At 43.2% G+C, this 17,553-nt stretch overlaps 1 protein-coding gene across 2 annotated transcripts in view; it reads right to left on the bottom strand.

The window, feature by feature from the left end:
• The window catches only part of LOC126298687 (IDLSRF-like peptide), a 220,634-nt gene that overhangs the window by 86,771 nt on the left and 116,310 nt on the right, over nucleotides 1-17,553 (bottom strand). Inside the window, exon 2 of one of the 2 annotated variants that reach the window (XM_049990125.1) lies at nucleotides 2,238-2,375. In XM_049990125.1, the coding sequence (XP_049846082.1) occupies nucleotides 2,238-2,375 (138 nt within the window). Of the gene's footprint in view, nucleotides 1-2,237; nucleotides 2,379-17,553 lie in introns of both variants that reach the window. The other variant, XM_049990124.1, reaches the window with a different exon arrangement.

Here is a 17,553-nt window from a genome sequence, read left to right on the forward strand (position 1 = left end):
GTCACAGATGTGCTATAATATCTGTAAGAAAATGAGCGCAGCCGAATTTCGAGTGGTAAAAGTTCATTTCCTAGTATATTAGTGTTCTAAAATGTTTCGCTAGCAAATCTGAAATTTCTCATACTATGGAAGGTATCTTGGGTATCACCTCCAACGCTAGAACGAGAAGTACCAATAAAATTATTTATGACTCATAGGATGATTTCGGCTACCAGCTTGTTATGTGAGCAGTTATTATTTAGACAGAGGAAAAGCTGTGTAGAAAGGCAAGCGTGAAGGTATGCCTTGTAACTCGTATCGTATACAAATTTATTTTATTCTGTGGGCATGTCGCAATAAAGAATAATTAATCTGGTTACATTGATCCTAAGAATACGTTCCATTCCGTTGTACTTTCGCTGAACATTTACCATTGGATCAAAGAGATCATTGTACAAAGTCGTTACAAGCTTCTCGAATTACTCGATATTCTTTTACTTAAGACCGTACTTTAATTAACTGTAAATTAATCATCAATAATTCGTTATTGTTACATTCTTCTTCTAACAGAAACGCTGCAGTACATCGCATTTGCAGTTAACTGATCTGCGATCACCTGACAAGAGATTCACGCACGACTCAGTCACGTTACGGAAGTTCCGCATATCCCTACGAAGTACCAGTGGCAATATGAAATTGCCTCAAAATAACTAATTTTTCTATAAGATTCTTTGATTACCAAATTCCTTAGGAAACAAATCAATTGAAGAACTTCTCTACTTTGTTCATCCATTCATTCATTCACTGTGGATCGTACAGTCAGTTATTCTGCTTCCAAACTGAAAAATATAGCAGTGGCCATACGACGTTTGTGGCCATCCTCTGAATAATCATTACGTGACGTCCGCCAATCTCTCTGAGTCAAACAGTACACTGAAGTCCCACCACAATAACAGCAAAGGAAACAGTAATTCTTCCTAACATCTGAGTACTTGCGTCTTAATCAATCACAATGCAAGCTCACAACGCTAAATTCTCATTCTTATCAAACAGCCTAAGGGATCCTATATCGTGTAAAATTCAGCCAAAGTAGTGTATTACCAGGCCAATAAATTGCGCTCCCGATGAATTTAAATCTTTATGCAAAGAATAGGAAGACTAGACGTTCAGCTGCAGTCACATTCCAGTTAGATGTGCTGTTAATATTAGTGACAGAAAACTGCCTTTTGTGTGCTTCGGGTGGTACTTCTGCGTGGAGTGTGCGGTGATGTTTGAGTAATCTGGTGAAGGATTTTCGCGTTTAGTTGATGTCGTGATCGCGTGCGCTCAGAGCTAGTTATCGACCTCTGCCTTCAATTATTCAAAGCACTCGCTACTGACGTTGCACCATAAGGGCACAATATTTCTTCACTGAATGAAAGACTGCGAAAACTTCGGACTCCGGAATGAATTCAGAAATTTAGACGAACTTCCCTCTGTCGTCCTTGCTGTGGAAGGAAGAAACAGTTAGCAAGCAAGTGCAATACAACAATTCTGTGAATGCCATACGACTGTGCTTAAGTCTACATTGTGCGTAGTCCAATAAAGACGCTCCATGCAACCAAGGGACCATCCCCTGCATTCTGTCAACCCCCAGATGTGATTCTCATCGTCAGAATAAATTGCATATTGACAAACTGAACAGCATCTAATACACGGGGACGCCAAGTTTTAACTTTTAACAGCTTTTGTTTCTTGAATGAAATTTGTTTCTCGACTGCATAAAACTTCTGTTGTAGTAGTAATGTTTAAAATCGTATCTCCGCTTACTTCTTTCACATGCATTTAAACTGAGCACATTTCTCAATAAGTGTGAGCTAATCATCAGAAGTTTTTCTTCTGCAAAGAAAATAAGTCCATGGAAAAAAGTAATTGAAGTAGCTGAGGTTCAAGTATATGGAACAACGTGCTCCTCTACCAGGAAATGGAACTGTTATATTTGAACTCCATCAGACAACTCTCCAGTTCAACTGTATATTTAGTACACTTGCAAACCGATTTTTCATTTTAATATAGTAATGAACTTTCGTGAACCATCATTCTGTTGTAGCTGCGTAGTATCGCTGCATACTATTAGGAAAGTTGATTGCTGGTTGAGCTTCCGTAAGAACACACGTGGCGGGTTGCGTGATGCAGGGGCTGTGAGCGTGACGTAACGTCGCGTGGCGTCCAGTAGCCAGCGAACGCCTAGTGCCAAGTGCCTAGAACCTAGTCCTTACCTGCGGTGCAGAGCCGTGTGTCCTCGTCGTATCCGTCAGGGCAGTCTGGAGCGCCATCGCACAGATACTGGATCGAGATGCAGATGCCCTTTCCTTCACCACCAGGACATTTGAATGGCTCGTATGGATGACAGGCCTCTCCTGTGACAAATTCCATTACTCTTGGTACCGCTCCACATACAGTAGAAGGATACATGTAAAATGTAATGTTGCCACACATATAATGACATAAAATAGGCACTCTGAGTCAACAGCAGCATGGGTACAAAACACGATATTTTTATATGTGAGAATTACATACTAACCTCTTCAGTACGTCAATAAACACAGCTTGACAAAAAAAATTTAGGACCCAGAAGATACAGACGGATGTCAGTGTAATTTCGTACACGTAGAGGCAATCGGCGGCTACGTGAATGACTAGATTTCTAATTCTCTATCACAGGGAGAATGACCACCAGAGTATATTAGTTGCTTGTTTTGAGGCATGGTATGGTATGTAAGTTGGGTGAACAGAATCAGATGTTGCGTGATCACTGTGAAGGATACAGAGACCCCACGTACTCGCGTCAGAAAGCGTTATCAGCACTTAACAGAGCTTGAAGGAGGCCTCAGTAACGTCTCCATTTGTCCAACTGGTCAAATCGTGCAATATCCAGGTGTGTGAGGCATTCGGATGCAACAGTGGCCTTACGTTCAGCAGCATGGTGGCATGAGGCTAGGCGTACTCATCGTCACTGTTCCGGACAACCACGTCTGACCACAAGGAAAAGTAGCTGTACTGTGCACTAGCACATTATAAACCTTCACATCAGCGCCTATCAACCGAGAACAAGTAATGGGCTCCCTACGACATTCGATGCCACCCAACATCGTTATCAGCATCGGTACTAGACACAGTACTGCGCGCAGGCTGCCGTAACTCCAAAACACAAAGTGCTGTGTTTTCGATAACGTCGCGACCGGGAAGTATGGACTGCTGATGAATGGCGAGCAGTGTGCTCAGCAGTGAATCGCGATTGTGCACTACGCTGAATGACCATCGTGGGCGAGTATGGCGGCGACCTGGGAATAGGTCCCAATCTCCCGATGCTCTGCAGAGGTACAGCGGTGCTGCTACTGGCGGAATGGCATGGGAACCTTCAAGGACGACTTCAGATCACGGCTGGTAGTGATTGAGGGAACTCTGAATCCACAACTGTATGTCTCAGACATTCTGCATCCTCATGCGTTGCCTATAACGTTAGAGAATCGTGGTGACATTTTTCAATACGACAGTTCTCGCCGAAGGTGGCACATGTCTCTAGGAAATATCTGTATGTTCAAGTACTCGCGTAGCCAGCAAGACCTCCAGGTCTGTCCCCAATATAATACGTGTGGCATCCAGCTCTGACGTCGACTCCGTCTCAGTGCCTGTATGAAGTTACAACAGCTGGGCCAGCTTGCCTCAGGAGAAGGCGTAACGGTTGTATGAACCCCTTGCCAACCGAATCAGTGTATGCATCTGATTTCATACTGTCAATTTCTTTGTAATTTTGACTTGATGTTGTAATCACTGCAATAACGTCACATGAGGTTTTGTTTCCTTTCCTTCTCGATTTGCTGGTGTTCCACATTGTGTGTCAGGCAGCGTAGTTGCAGGATCTTTCACTGTAATACCTACATCGTTTAATGACAATAAATACCTATACGGATAGTATTCATGCCTGTATACTTGAATTATTAATGTTTCGGAGTTACACGACTTACTGCCAGACTGTCAGTATTTTCTCGAATTATTATTAAGATTCTTCATTCATGAAGTCAGTTCAAAAGAACATTTAAATTCAGGAAATTTCGATAGAAGTTCAGAGTTCAATTACATATTGTGGTAGAGCAAGCTACAAGCCCTGCTCCTGATTGAGCATATATCGTAAGTGATACTCGATGACGTACCTCCCAAAGAACAAATGAGATGAAAATGTGTATCCTGTGGTGAGGAAAATGCAGAGTTTTTGGCCATAATGCTGTTGGCCGTTACATACTGTGATCAGCTAGAACATTATGACTGCCTCCCTTATAGCCGCCAGGTACAGCTCTGGCACCGACAACAGCGGCGTCGGGTCGTGTCATGGAGGCAATGAGGCCTTGAAAGGTCACTGAAAGGAGTAGGCACCATGTCTACACACACAGGTCACTTACTTTCCGTAAATTCTGGGAAGGGCGCGATGAGCTCTGACGTCATGTTCAAGCACATCACAAGTATGTTCCATCGGGTTCAGATCTGATCAGTTTGGGGGCCATCACATCAGTTGGAACTCACCACTCTGTTCCTCGAACCACTGCATCACACGCCAGGCCTTGTGACATGGCGCACTATCGTGTTGAAAAATGCCTCTGCTGTCGGGAAAAGGTGTGAGTGGTCGTCAGCCAGTGCACGATAATCCTCGGCCGTCACGGTGCCTTCCACGAGGTCCACTGGACTCTTGGATACCCACGCGGATGTTCCCCAGAGCATAATGGAGATGCAGACAGCTTGTCTCCGTCCGCAGTACAGGTTTCAAGGAATTATTCTCCTCGAAAACGACGGATTCGCGCCATCCCATCGGCAAAATGAAGAAGGTATCGGGATTCATCAGACCACGCAACGGTCTGCCACTACACCGATATCCAGTGTCGATAGCCACCTGTCCATTTCAGTCGTAGTTGCCGACGTCGTGGTGTTAGCATTGGCATGTGCATGGGCCGTCGAGTGCGGAGTGTTCGGTGAGCTGTGTGTTCAAACACACTTTTACTCTGCCCAGCATTAAAGTATGAGGTTAGTCGTGCAGTTTCCGAAATGCTCTTGCCGAGCCTCTGGGCCATCAAAATCTGCCCTCGGTCAAATTCAGATAGATCGCCCGCTTTCCCCATTCAACAGACGGATAGCACGCTCATTGATACTACATGCACCGTGCTTGTGTCTGACAGCCATTCCTCACCAGGTGACGCTGTTATCGCCTGGTGCGGTTTATATCGATAGTAGGTCGGTGTTCATACCGTGCGACTGCTACGGTCGCAGGTTCAAATCCTGCCTCGGGCATGGATGTGTTTGATGTCCTTAGGTTAGTTAGGTTTAAGTAGTTCTAAGTTCTACGGGACTGATGACCACAGCAGTTGAGTCCCATAGTGCTCAGAGCCATTTGAACCATTTTCGGTGTTCATAATGTTCTGGATGATCAGTGTATTTAGAATGAGACTTTTGGGGCGTTGTGATGGAATGGGGATGGCTGTATCCTCTAAACTTTCTAAGAAATCTGTTGACGTTTTGAATACAAATAATTTGTAGAAACTGTGATCACTAACGATGTCTCAATGTATCCCTGTCATGAACCACTATGTGGCAGCAAAACGTATTCTTTCGTGTGTCATATCAAGAAAATCGCAAGTCAGACATTAAAATGCCCTGGGAGATGATAATCATCTGCAGATAGAGGTGAGTGTTGTACCTAGGAGACACTGTACCTTATTGATAGAGTTTAAAAAGCATATATTTCTTCTTTAGATTTTCGATCTAGTTACTGATGTTTTCTCGTTGCTTTAAGCTTGACAACCATGTGTTTCCTTGTGGTTGTCAAGTTGCGTTTTTCTAATTGTAACAATAAAAGCCATTTAATTTAAGAACTGTTAAGACATTGCATTATTACCATGTGAATTATGCAAAAATTCTGTAAATTGGTGACCCCTGAAATACTAAAGAGCGCTGAAGCCCCAGGAAGTGCGCCAAATCAAACGGTGACTTTACGTCACGAGCCGGCCAGAGTGGCCGAGCGGTTCTAGGCGCTACAGTCTCGAACCGCGCGACCGCTACGGCCGCAGGTTCGAATCCTGCCTCGGGCATGGATGTGTCTGATGTCCTTAGGTTAGTTAGGTTTAAGTAGTTGTAAGCTCTAGGGCACTGATGACCTCATCAGTTACGTCCCATAGTGCTCAGAGCCATTTCAACATTACGTCAAGACTTCAAACTGCTCCAGATGGAGACACGGCTTAACAACTGCAAGACGATCTGCAAAAGCGAATTTACAACATTTAAATTCGAATCTTGATGCGAAAGGACAGGAAGTTATCTCCCCAAACGACGAGACAGGACGGATATATAACGAGCAGTTTCCCCGCTGAATCTAACGTAGTTTCCACTCAGCGAATGAAGGTGCAGATTGCGAAGTTCCTACCAGAAGAGCAGGAACTGTGGTTCGTGATTTTGGATTTTGCGTTTATGCAAATCAACGCTGTCAACGATCACTCGAAATGTGCTATGGTGGTTAACAGTTTCGACGCCCGGCCAGTGTCAATGGTTTCGGATATTACACTCTTAGACAAAAAAAAGACGCATCACGAATTAGTTATCCGTGTTGGGACGGAAATCGTTAGACGTGTGCGTGTCAGGAAATGATTATAATTTAAAAAATTGGATAATTCATTCAAGAGAAAGAGATTGTCAACAAAGTATTGGTTCAAAAAATGGCTCTGAGCACTATGGGACTTAACATCTATGGTCATCAGTGCCCTAGAACTTAGAACTACTTAAACCTAACTAACCTAAAGACATCACACAACACCCAGCCATCACGAGGCAGAGAAAATTCCTGACCCCGCCGGAAATCGAACCCGGGAAACCGGACGTGGGAAGCGAGAACGCTACCGCACGACCACGAGATGCGGGCTGTTGGTTCACCTTTGTCCCTTATACAAGCAGTTATTCGGCTTGGCATTGATTGACAGAGATGTTGGATGTCCTCCAGAAGGATATCGTGCCAAATTCTAACTGGCGAGTTAGAGCGTCAAAATCCCAATCTGATTGGAGGACTCTGCCCCTAATGCTCCAAACCTTCTCGGTTGGGGTAGAGAACCGGTGAGTTTGCTGGCTAAGGTGGGCTTTGGCAAGAAATAAGACACGAAGCCATACAGACGTGAAAATTTTTCTGGTCGTGAATCGTAGTTAAAAGTGGGGAAAACGTGTTAAAATTTACTGAGCCGAGAAGTCTGACCACAGCCTACATTATAAATATTACAACATAAGAATAAAAGTGCGTTTAAACTATTTTGCATATTAGGGATCTCTTGCAAATAACTGTATTTCCCTTTTAACTTTGCATACTAAATATTATATGCTTTGAGAATATAGAAAACTATAGTCAAATAACGTGTGCGTTGGCTAAGAACAGCCGGTTTAATATCATCTGTCAGAGGTAAATCTTGAAAGAGATATCCCGCCTCACATCAACAAGAAATCATAATATGGGGTGTCAGTGCGGACGAATAGCTATTCTCGTAAAATTGGCCCCTAGCGTTCTGGAATTGCAGCCATAATGGGGCATAACACTACTGCAGTGCTGCGATGTGAGTGCTGAAGATATAGGCTGACCGTCGTTAATATTAAACAAAAAGGTTTACATACAGACACCTAACACTACGTTGTGACGCAAATAAATTTAAACACATTTCATGTTTAGAATATGTAATGTATTTGGGTTCCTGATACTGTTCAATTCCTGTGGTCACACAGATTAGAACCTGTTTAACATGGGTCTTGATGGGACCTTCTCTCTTTCGAAACACAAAAAAGAAAATACCTTCACATACACATTTTGAACCAAACATTCAAAAACGTTTGCCGGTCGTCAGTGCAGTCAAGGATTTTGGTCTTGGGGTCACATTTTATAAAAGTCTTGTAAGATTTTGCCACTACTTCACTTACCCTTAATTCGGATATTTCCCTAACGGCCGCCTTCAGTACAGCAAGCATTCACTGCCATTCGTCAGAAAACAAGGACGAAGGTCGTTCAGTAATAACTGAAAACTTCTTTTTCTTTCAAGAAGGTTGGTTTTATTCAGGACTCCAATACACCATATTATTTCCCACTCTTTTGGCTACGAATTCTTGTTTTAACAGAAACTCCGTTCAATGCGACGGCATTACGCCACCTTGCTAGGAGGGCCTGTATGCCATCCCTACTGGGCGACGTCGAAGCCAACATGTTGCTGAATCAATAACCTCCTCATCATCCTACGGAATGCATCCTTCATTAGGCCAAACGGATAGAAGTTAGAAGGTGCGAGATCCGGAATGAGGAAGTACAGTGCAACAAAGTTTTGTGACCTCCTCTCGGGTGCTCACACTTGTGTGAGGCTTTGCGTTAGCATGGAGAAGTTCGCCTTCATTTTTGTGGCGACGAACACGCCGTTTCTTCAGTTTCCTGAGGGTAGCACAATGCACTTTAGACTTGACCGTTGTAACATGAGGGAGGGCATGAAACAGAATAAACCCTTCTGAGTTCCAGAACACCGTCAACATGAGAAGGCGCGGCTTTTGAAGAGAGGTGCTATTCCATGGATTCCCGTTTTGTTACCAGTTCGCAGTGATGAACCCATATTTCATCGCTTGTGAGGATGTTCGACAAGAAACTGTCACGATCATCCCCGTAACGCACAAACAATTCAGCAGAGATGGTGCTTCGTTGCCTCGTTATGGTCTGCTAGCCAGCGATAAACCCAGCGGGCGTTTGAATACTTGTCAGCAGTACTAACTAAGACTTCCAGTCGTGCAGCAAGGTGTTTGATTGTGATCCGTCCATCACCCTGAATGAGAGTGTCCGCACGTTCCAATACTGCAGCAGTCACAACTGTGTATGGCCAGCCGGCAGGTAGGAGATTGGACAGGTTTGCACGACCGTGTTGCGATGGTTGCAGACGCCTCGACCAACGACTCACCGTGCTTTTGTTGATTTCCAGGTCTCCGTTGACATTATGCAAGCTCCTATGAATATCTGCGAAGGTTTCCGGCAAAAGGAACTCAATGACAGCTCTCTGCTCGGAACGCACTTCCGTTGCAGACTCCATTTCCAACGCTGCGTATAGAGTCGTCACCAAAGGGAACTTCATGTAACTACAGTGACTGGAGCGGGAATATTTCACGATGTCCCACAACAAATTCCGCATATTTTCAGCCGAAATCGCGGTGAGAAACAATGCGTTGTATAGTTTATTTAACGTCTATCGTAAATCATATCATCTTTGTGGCTCGTATTTCAATGACGTTGAGAAGAGCGCTTTCTTCCAGTTCATAGTAGTGCGATATCGTATGAATCACGATGCGCGGCCGTTAAACAATACGAAAGGTAAAGTAATTCATATTTCGCAAATTGCTTCGCACGTGACAAGGCTACTGCCTAGCTCTAGCGGCGCCGGGCTGCAACCTTCCACCCTCACCCTGCGTCACGCTCTCCGCTGCACTCAGAGCGCTAGATAGGAGCGCAGCCGGAGTGGTCGTGCCCGCAGGAACCACAAGGAATCTTACTCGGACGGCCAGATAGTGATCTGATCCCCAGTCCTCCCGAAAAAAAGTGTACTGTATACGTCACGGCACCATCTCGCTATCTGGCATAGAAAAAAAGCATGGTGAGACATCCCGGTTTTTATTTTAACGATCCTGGTTGCTGTGAATCCTAAGTGCTACCGACAGCGACAACTGTACTTTTGAACTTCTTGAGTCCGAAACCATTTCTGGAGACACTTTCATGCAGGACAATACTCATCCACAAAATACAATGAACACTTTGCAATCTTCCCTTCGTGACTGATCAGGCTTCAGTTTTGCGTCTGGTAATCCTTCAAATTATTCCCATATTACACATACTTGCGTATAAGTTGAGTGGTGATCTGCTAGTGTCACTTATCCCGCAACAGATAAATCGAATTTGGATCAGGTTACTAATATTTTCGGTTGGGCACACACTCCTCAGCATAGAACTGATAGCACTATTCATTAAGTCTGAATTCTCCTCGAAAGTCGGGAGCTTTTAAGAGCTGAACTTGCAACCAAAGCAACGCGGTCTTCTCGAACCACAAATGTCTATGTTTTACACTTGTATTTGACACGTCAGTGACGTTATTCTGGGCGTTCGATACGCAGACTAGTGTCCTGGAACGTCATGTGCCCGGCCCTTATTATTCCTGCAGACACATTGTCATTCTGTAATCCCCATTCTATTCTCACACATCGCGAGTTAATCGATGCACTGCATTTTGCGTTTCACTCTCTTCTGCTTCGTTTTTCAGCCAGGGCCTTCTTCATCGCTCTTTGTTTCACGCCGCATTACCTCTGCCAACGCCTCGGCGCTGTAATAGAGCTTAGTTCAACAATTTCAGTCAGAGAAAGCAAGGTTTTCTTTGTTTTGAATACGTTTGTTAAAATGATGAATAGTTTGAGACAGCCTTTCATAAGCACATTTCGTAAAACAAACCTGTAATATGTGCGTTTTAACTATCATTGGGCTAGCCGGCCAGAGTGGAACTATGAGACATAAACAATGACACATTCCAAGGAGAACTGAAAATATTCGCCGTGAAACTGAAAACTATACAGATAACACAGCATAAATAAACTATATGAATGAGAGAATAATTCCAGATCTTACATAGCAACCATAGCATAGAAGAATCTTTCGGCGACTAAGGAATGGATTGATAGAGGGACTGTACGTGGGAGCTATGCGTAATTTGGTAAGGGGAATGATAACAATGAAGTATGTTTCACATTGTTGCTCCAATAGTGTCTTCTGTTGCTGAATAATAAGCCATTCCCTTTCTGAGTAACAACGTTTTTGCTCAATATACGCGACAATTTGATCATATGTCAAAATTTTGCAATAAAATTGACCTTTTTGTGATTTGTGATGAAATTTCAAATTTTTTTTAATTACAGTGTATTTTCGTCTATATTCCATCAAAAACTTGTTTATGTTTGCGTTTTCGTTAGCCACGTCACACCCGACTATAATGTCGTGGATATGCATACTGACTGCCAGCCTGTGTGGCCGAGCGGTTCTAGGCGCTTCAGTCTGGAACCGCGCGACCGCCAAGGTCGCAGGTTCGAATCCTGCCTCGGGCGTTGATGTGAGTGATGTCCTTAGGTTAGTTATGTTTAAGTAATTCTAAGTTCTAGGGGACTGATGACCTCAACTGTGTTAAGTCCCATAGTGCTCAGAGCCAATTGAACCATTTTTATCATTGGGCTACATTACGGCATTGTTCTCTGTAATATGTTGTATTTGAAGGAAAGTGTAAATATCAGTTACTAAACGCAAAACGCAATCATTTACATACACTTAGGGAATGTAAGTTCTGACACTAAAACACTGAAACAATTTTGAAGTAATGTAGCATTCACAGAAAATTTTTCAAGGATCTGTTTCTCAGAGAATGCTGCAGTCGTACACAGCAACACAGATTTTATTCGTTGAAAATGTGTGTGATCAAGTACCCAGCCGGAAGGTTTAATGTGTGAACTGAATCCTCACATAGATACCGTGAAAAGTTTGTTAATACATTAGCTCGGAGAGTTATAATTGTATAGTGGAGAACATTCTTGAGTGTACACAGACACCCCGAATTGTTACACTGAACACGTATCAAAGTAAATACACAAAGGGACCTCCTCCAACGTAAATCCAGCCTCCGCTCGTCATTGCATGTGTGCCGCAGATTATGAGAAATGTCTGATGTAATTTGTACCGTCTGGCACGCTGTCAAAACGCCCAGTCTGAGAAATAGTTCACAAGCAACGACGGTGAAATACGCCACGGGCCCCCCCACTCTCACACAGATAAACATCCGGGCTTCGTATGCAAGGAGAACGTATTGGATAAGGAATCGATCGGTCTGACTCTGCCCATTTATCATCAACGCTACTGTGGATTTAATACACCAGGCGCAGACAGACTGTAATATGCGTCACAACTACAGTAAGCCTAGTGGAGCTGTTGTTGGGAAGCTGTTGTCTTGCAACTACCTGCGAGGTCAAATGACATTTGTCGAGCATTCGACTGTCGTCTCTGTCCGTGCGTAAATTGAGGAGCCTATCAAACAGCATTAACTACAATGTGAGTTGTGATCGTGTGTAATACGGAGTGTTACGCACTTTCGGAGGCACTGAGCATGGATAAATTAAACAAATTGAGGCCTACGCTACATGAAAAATTTTTATTGTCTAAATATAAAGTATCCACTGGTGCTGAAATTTCACACAATCTGTACATAACATTTAATGAAATCTCCTGCACTGGAGACCGTAAAACTCAAAATATTCATTCATTTATGGACAAGTGGTTAATCTCAAACCTGGCGAATAGAATATGTGTAGGGATAGATTTCTAATGTGGTAGTTAAAGAAAAGAGACTGCCAACTAACCGAAGTGCTAGAGCAACAACAGAACAGTAGACTGTCATCATCTACTGTTGCATGAAGCGCTGGGTAGGAGGTGTCTTTTACTTGAGAAAATCTGTTATATGACAAAATATTTCTTACAGCCACTGGAGAATAGTGTATTATCTGGTTCTGGTACTTGATAGTGTTTTTGAAAGAGCAGCAGTATTCAAACAAAATATGCACTGAAGTGCCAAAGACACTGGTATAGGCATGCGTATTCAAATACAGATATATGTAAACAGGCAGAATACAGCGCTTCAGTCGGCAACTCCTATATAAGACAAAAAGTGTCTGGCACAGCTGTTAGATCGGTTACTGCTTCTACAGTGTACAGTGGCAGGTTATCAAGGTTTAAGTGAGTTTAAACATGGTGTTATAGTCGGCGCACGAGCGATGGGACATAGCATCTACGAGGTAGCGATAAAGTGGGGATTTTTACGTACGGCTATTTCACGAGTGTAGCTTGAATATCATCAGGAATCCGGTAAAACATCAGATCTCCGACATCGCCGCTGCCGGAAAAAGATCCTACAAGAACGGGACCAACGACGACTGAAGCGAATCGTGACAGAAGTGCAATCTTTATGCAAATTGAAGCGGATTTAAATGCTGGGCCATCCACAAGAGTCAGCTTGTGAACCATTCAACAAAACATCATCAATATGGGCATTCGGAGCTGAATTCCCACTAGTGTATTTTTGATAACTGCAAGACACAAAGCCTTACGCCATGCCTGTGCCCGTCAACACCAACATTGGACTGTTGATGACTGGAAACATGGTACCTGATCGGACAAGTCTCGTTTCAGATTGCATCGAGTGGATGGACGTGTACGGGTGTGGAGACATCATCATGAAACCATGGACCATGCATGTCAACAGGGAACTGTTCAAGTAGGTGGAGGCTCAGTAATGGTGTAAAGTGTGTGCAGTAGGAGTGACACGGGACTCCTGATAAGTCTAGGTACGATTCTGACAGGTGACACGTACGTAAGGATCTTGTCTGATCACCTGCATGCATTCATGTCCATTATGCATTACGACAGACATGGCAATTCAAGCAGGACAATACGACACCCTACACGCCCAGAATTGCTACAGAGTGACTCCAGGAAGACTTTTCTGAGTTTAAACACTTCCGCTGGCCTCCAAACTCCACAGACGTAAACACTATTGAGCATATCTGGGATGCCTTGCAACCGTCTGTTCAGAATAGATCTCCACCCCATCGTACTCTTACGGTTTTATAGGCAGCCCTGCAGGATTCACGGTATTAGTTCCCTCCTCCGAGCGGTTCTAGGCGCTTCAGTCCGGAACCGCGAGACTGCTATGGTCGCCGGTTCGAATCCTGCCTCGGGTATGGATGTGTGTGATGTACTTAGGTTAGTTAGGTTCAAGTAGCTCTAAGTTATAGGGGACTGATGATCTCCAACGTTACGTCCCATAGTGCTCAGAGCTATTTGAAACATTCCCTCCTACTTCAGACATTAGTCGAGTCCATGCCACGTCGTCTTGTGGCTTTTCTGCGTGCTCGAGGTTGCCCTACACGGTATCGGTAAGTGAACCAGTTTCTTTGGCTCTTCAGTGTACCGCGTTTCGCTTGGAAATGTTAAATTTACTACCTATTTATAAAACATGTTGTGGTGTGTGTGTGTGTGTGTGTGTGTGTGTGTGTGTGTGTGTGTGTGTGTGTGTGTGTGTGTGTGTGTTTGAGAGAAAGAGAGAGAGAGAGAGAGAGAGAGAGAGAGAGAGAGATGGAAGGGGAGACTAGAGAGAGAGAGAGACAGATAGATAGAAGGAAAGATACTATACCAGAATTACTCAGCTTACGTTTATTTGTTTTATGGTGACTAACGTCGATGTTTCACTTACATGATGAATCAAGTTTCGGTATCAAGATGGTGCCAGTTATAGCCTATTGATTAGAAAGTGCCATGGAGTTTCCGGTTTGTTGTCGAGCAGTAGTCTGCAGCAGCGAAATTTCGTTCGGTACATTGTATTGGGTTTGGGTACGTTTTGTTCGCCTGAATGGGTGATAGCAGGTTTAAATGATTGGCTCTTACTTACGGAACTGTTGGCAGCAGTTTATCCATTAAGCGTTTAGTAAAATTACGAAAGTGCATATGTGATGCAGTGAAAGGCAGCTCGAAGTCTACAGTATCGATACCATCATTCTCTCTTCCCCCCCCCCCCCTCCCCTTACCCCCTCCCCCCAAACCACTGATGTTTCCCTTGTAGTACAGTGCAACTTCAGCTACTACTGTACAGTAGCTGCTTCTTTGGAGAAATTTAATAGTGTAACTGAAATCGTAGTCTTTTTCACTTCGCACAAACTATCTTCGGTATGGAACGAAACCCAGCGTGGTACAGCAAGTAAGCCAGAGCGGTCTCGTGTACGAGGTTGCTCTGATATGCACAAAACAACTATATTTCCGTAATAATCAAAATATGACCAGATAATGTATGCTGGTCACCTACTGGCACAGAAAAGGCAGTTAAAAATTATTCTATAAGTTGAAAATATCGCTTCATGCAAAGCTTATCGTAGCACACCACATCTGTAAGAGGAAACTATCTGAAGAGAATAACAGTGTCACAGGCCCCTCATGTAATACTCCTGGACAGCTTGTAATGTTCATAATCTACTTATGGACAGCCGTTTCAGGCAGCTTCTCAAATAATATAACAGCTGCAAAATGATATTCAAGAGGAACGGACGTAGTTGCCAATCGAGGTAGTTAAATCATTACTCAGCAAAATTCAGATTTCTAAGGTTCTTAGCAACGTTACTATCGCTTAACGTATTCGAACTGTAACTTCTTGGTTTATTTTTTAACAGTTCACAAGAAATTCACTGACACCATTTGACAGCATTGAATTTTAGTCATTTCATATATATTACCACACTCTTTTCATTTTCTTTTAATTCAGATCAACTGGTGCGTATGCGTATGACAGCCTAAACCACGGTCTTCCGCCATATGCAATGCTTTGATGGTGCTGTTCCCCTAAGGCAAAATCTATGATCTTATTTCGGAAAACTTACAGAAAAACGTAAGTGGCATTTAAGTTTTGGGTGTTGCCAGCGTTGTCGGGTGGCTTGAATTGGCTAAGGCGACTGCTGTTGGTAAGTTGATGGTTTGGGGTCGAATCCAAGTATTTATCAGTACTTATAAGTTAAATTACAGGTTCAGAACTTCTGAAAGGGGTTTCCCTGTTACAAATTCGTGTTATTGGGATCTATTCAGTGCAGCTTCATTTGGTCCTTTGATGTCATCTCACTGAAGTTCATAAGAAAGGAATCTAAAGTAATGTAATTTATTTCCGAATAAGGTAGTCTACAAGGATCTCAGTGGTTCGATTCTCCAATCTGGGGCACATTCGGGCTTGATGTCCGTTTATACGTGATGTACTATCTAGCACACAACGTTAGGTAATCTGCGGAGATCACCGAGTTAGGATACCAGTTGTAAAAAGCTGGAAATGCACTCAACAGAAGTTCTAATCCCTGTCCGGCCATCTAGATTTAGGCAATGTTTCCCTCAGAAATCATCAGTACAGAACATTTTAGTTTTACCACTGCATATATGACTCTTTGGTTGGCTGTGTATTTTTAGACTATGGCGTGTTATTTCCAAGGGATACTATAATTTTTTTAACTTAATGTTCTTTCATCCTGCACGCCTCATATGGACAGCGAGAGGACTGACAGCGATTAGATTTCGCCATTATTCAACAAAACTAAGTTAGAAAATTTAAAGCATGGTAAAAATTTATAAACCGTTTGAAAAATAAATGTTTTACAAAATGAAATACATGTGTTCAGTTGTGTAAATTAAAAGATAAAAACCTGAATTTTTTGTTGATTAAGATATACCCAAGTATAAATGAAGTGATGACTTTATGTAAAATATCAGAGGCAGGTGCGTGATGGTATTTGTAACAATTAGGGTTCTGTGTGGGAAGGGGTTTTTGTGGGTGGATTTTGGTGGAGCGATTTGGGAGACTGACGATGGATGAAGTTCCGAATCGAGCCTTAGGATGCGGGCGGATGGGAGCGTCAAGAAAAGGAGCCCTGACAAGGGGAGGAGAAGTGGGTTCTAGATCTGGTAGGACGGGTGGATTTGATGGTCGGGTAAGGGGAGACGACTAAAGTTTTATGTGGAGAGTGAGGAGGTTAAGTGTTGGGGGAATGTGGTGGCGTAAGCACGGGAGCGTACCCGGATCAAGAAGCAGGAGGGGAACTAACGAGTTTTCGTGTAACGTAGGATACTCGGTGATGCTGAGTTCGATGGGGAAATTTATAAGTTGGTACAAGATTCGGGTAGGGGAGGTTAAGCGTATACGAAGGACTAAGCGTAGTGCGTGGCGTTCCAGGATTTGTTGAGCGTGCTAGAAGAGAAAGGAGCTTAACTCCATGCCGCATTTGCATAGCAGAGAATGGCTGGGATCAGGGATTTATAGGTTTGGAGGCTCGCGGAACGGTGCAGGCCTCATGTTCGACCGTAATTTTAGTGCAAAGTGAGCTTTCTGTTGAATGGTCAGTACATAGGGCTTCCACGTTAGTCCGAGGCAACTTTGGTGTGTAATGATTCAGAAGTTGACCACGTATAAACGGCCTCAGTTATAAGAAAGACCGAACAGTCAACGAATTGACAAAATGCAGTACAACAAACAGGTCCCGTCTAGGACCTAACACCATTAGATAATAAGACCAATGCTGTTTCTGTAATGAAGAGGGACAGTTCTGATTATATTAAAGTAAGAAATATAATTCACACAGTACCACGTACTGGGAGCACACTACTTTATAGACATTATATTCTTGGCTTAGAACACAATAATATGCGCCTAACGTAGAAGTTCAGATGGCGCCGTTCAACGGCCATGTTCCCAATCTAAGTCTAATACTTTGCTTGACAGTACGTACTCTCAATATCATGGCAATTGATAAAATTTTCATTCTTTGTTTATCAAGTTGAAAGTCATGCCTATAGTGGTATAATTTCAGGAGGTAGCATACTGTAAATGTTACAATATTTGTATCACAATGGAAAAAGGTTGAAACAGTAATTAGAATTTAATAAGACTG

Source organism: Schistocerca gregaria, chromosome X (genome assembly GCF_023897955.1).
Source record: "Schistocerca gregaria isolate iqSchGreg1 chromosome X, iqSchGreg1.2, whole genome shotgun sequence".
Taxonomy (NCBI): domain Eukaryota; kingdom Metazoa; phylum Arthropoda; class Insecta; order Orthoptera; family Acrididae; genus Schistocerca; species Schistocerca gregaria.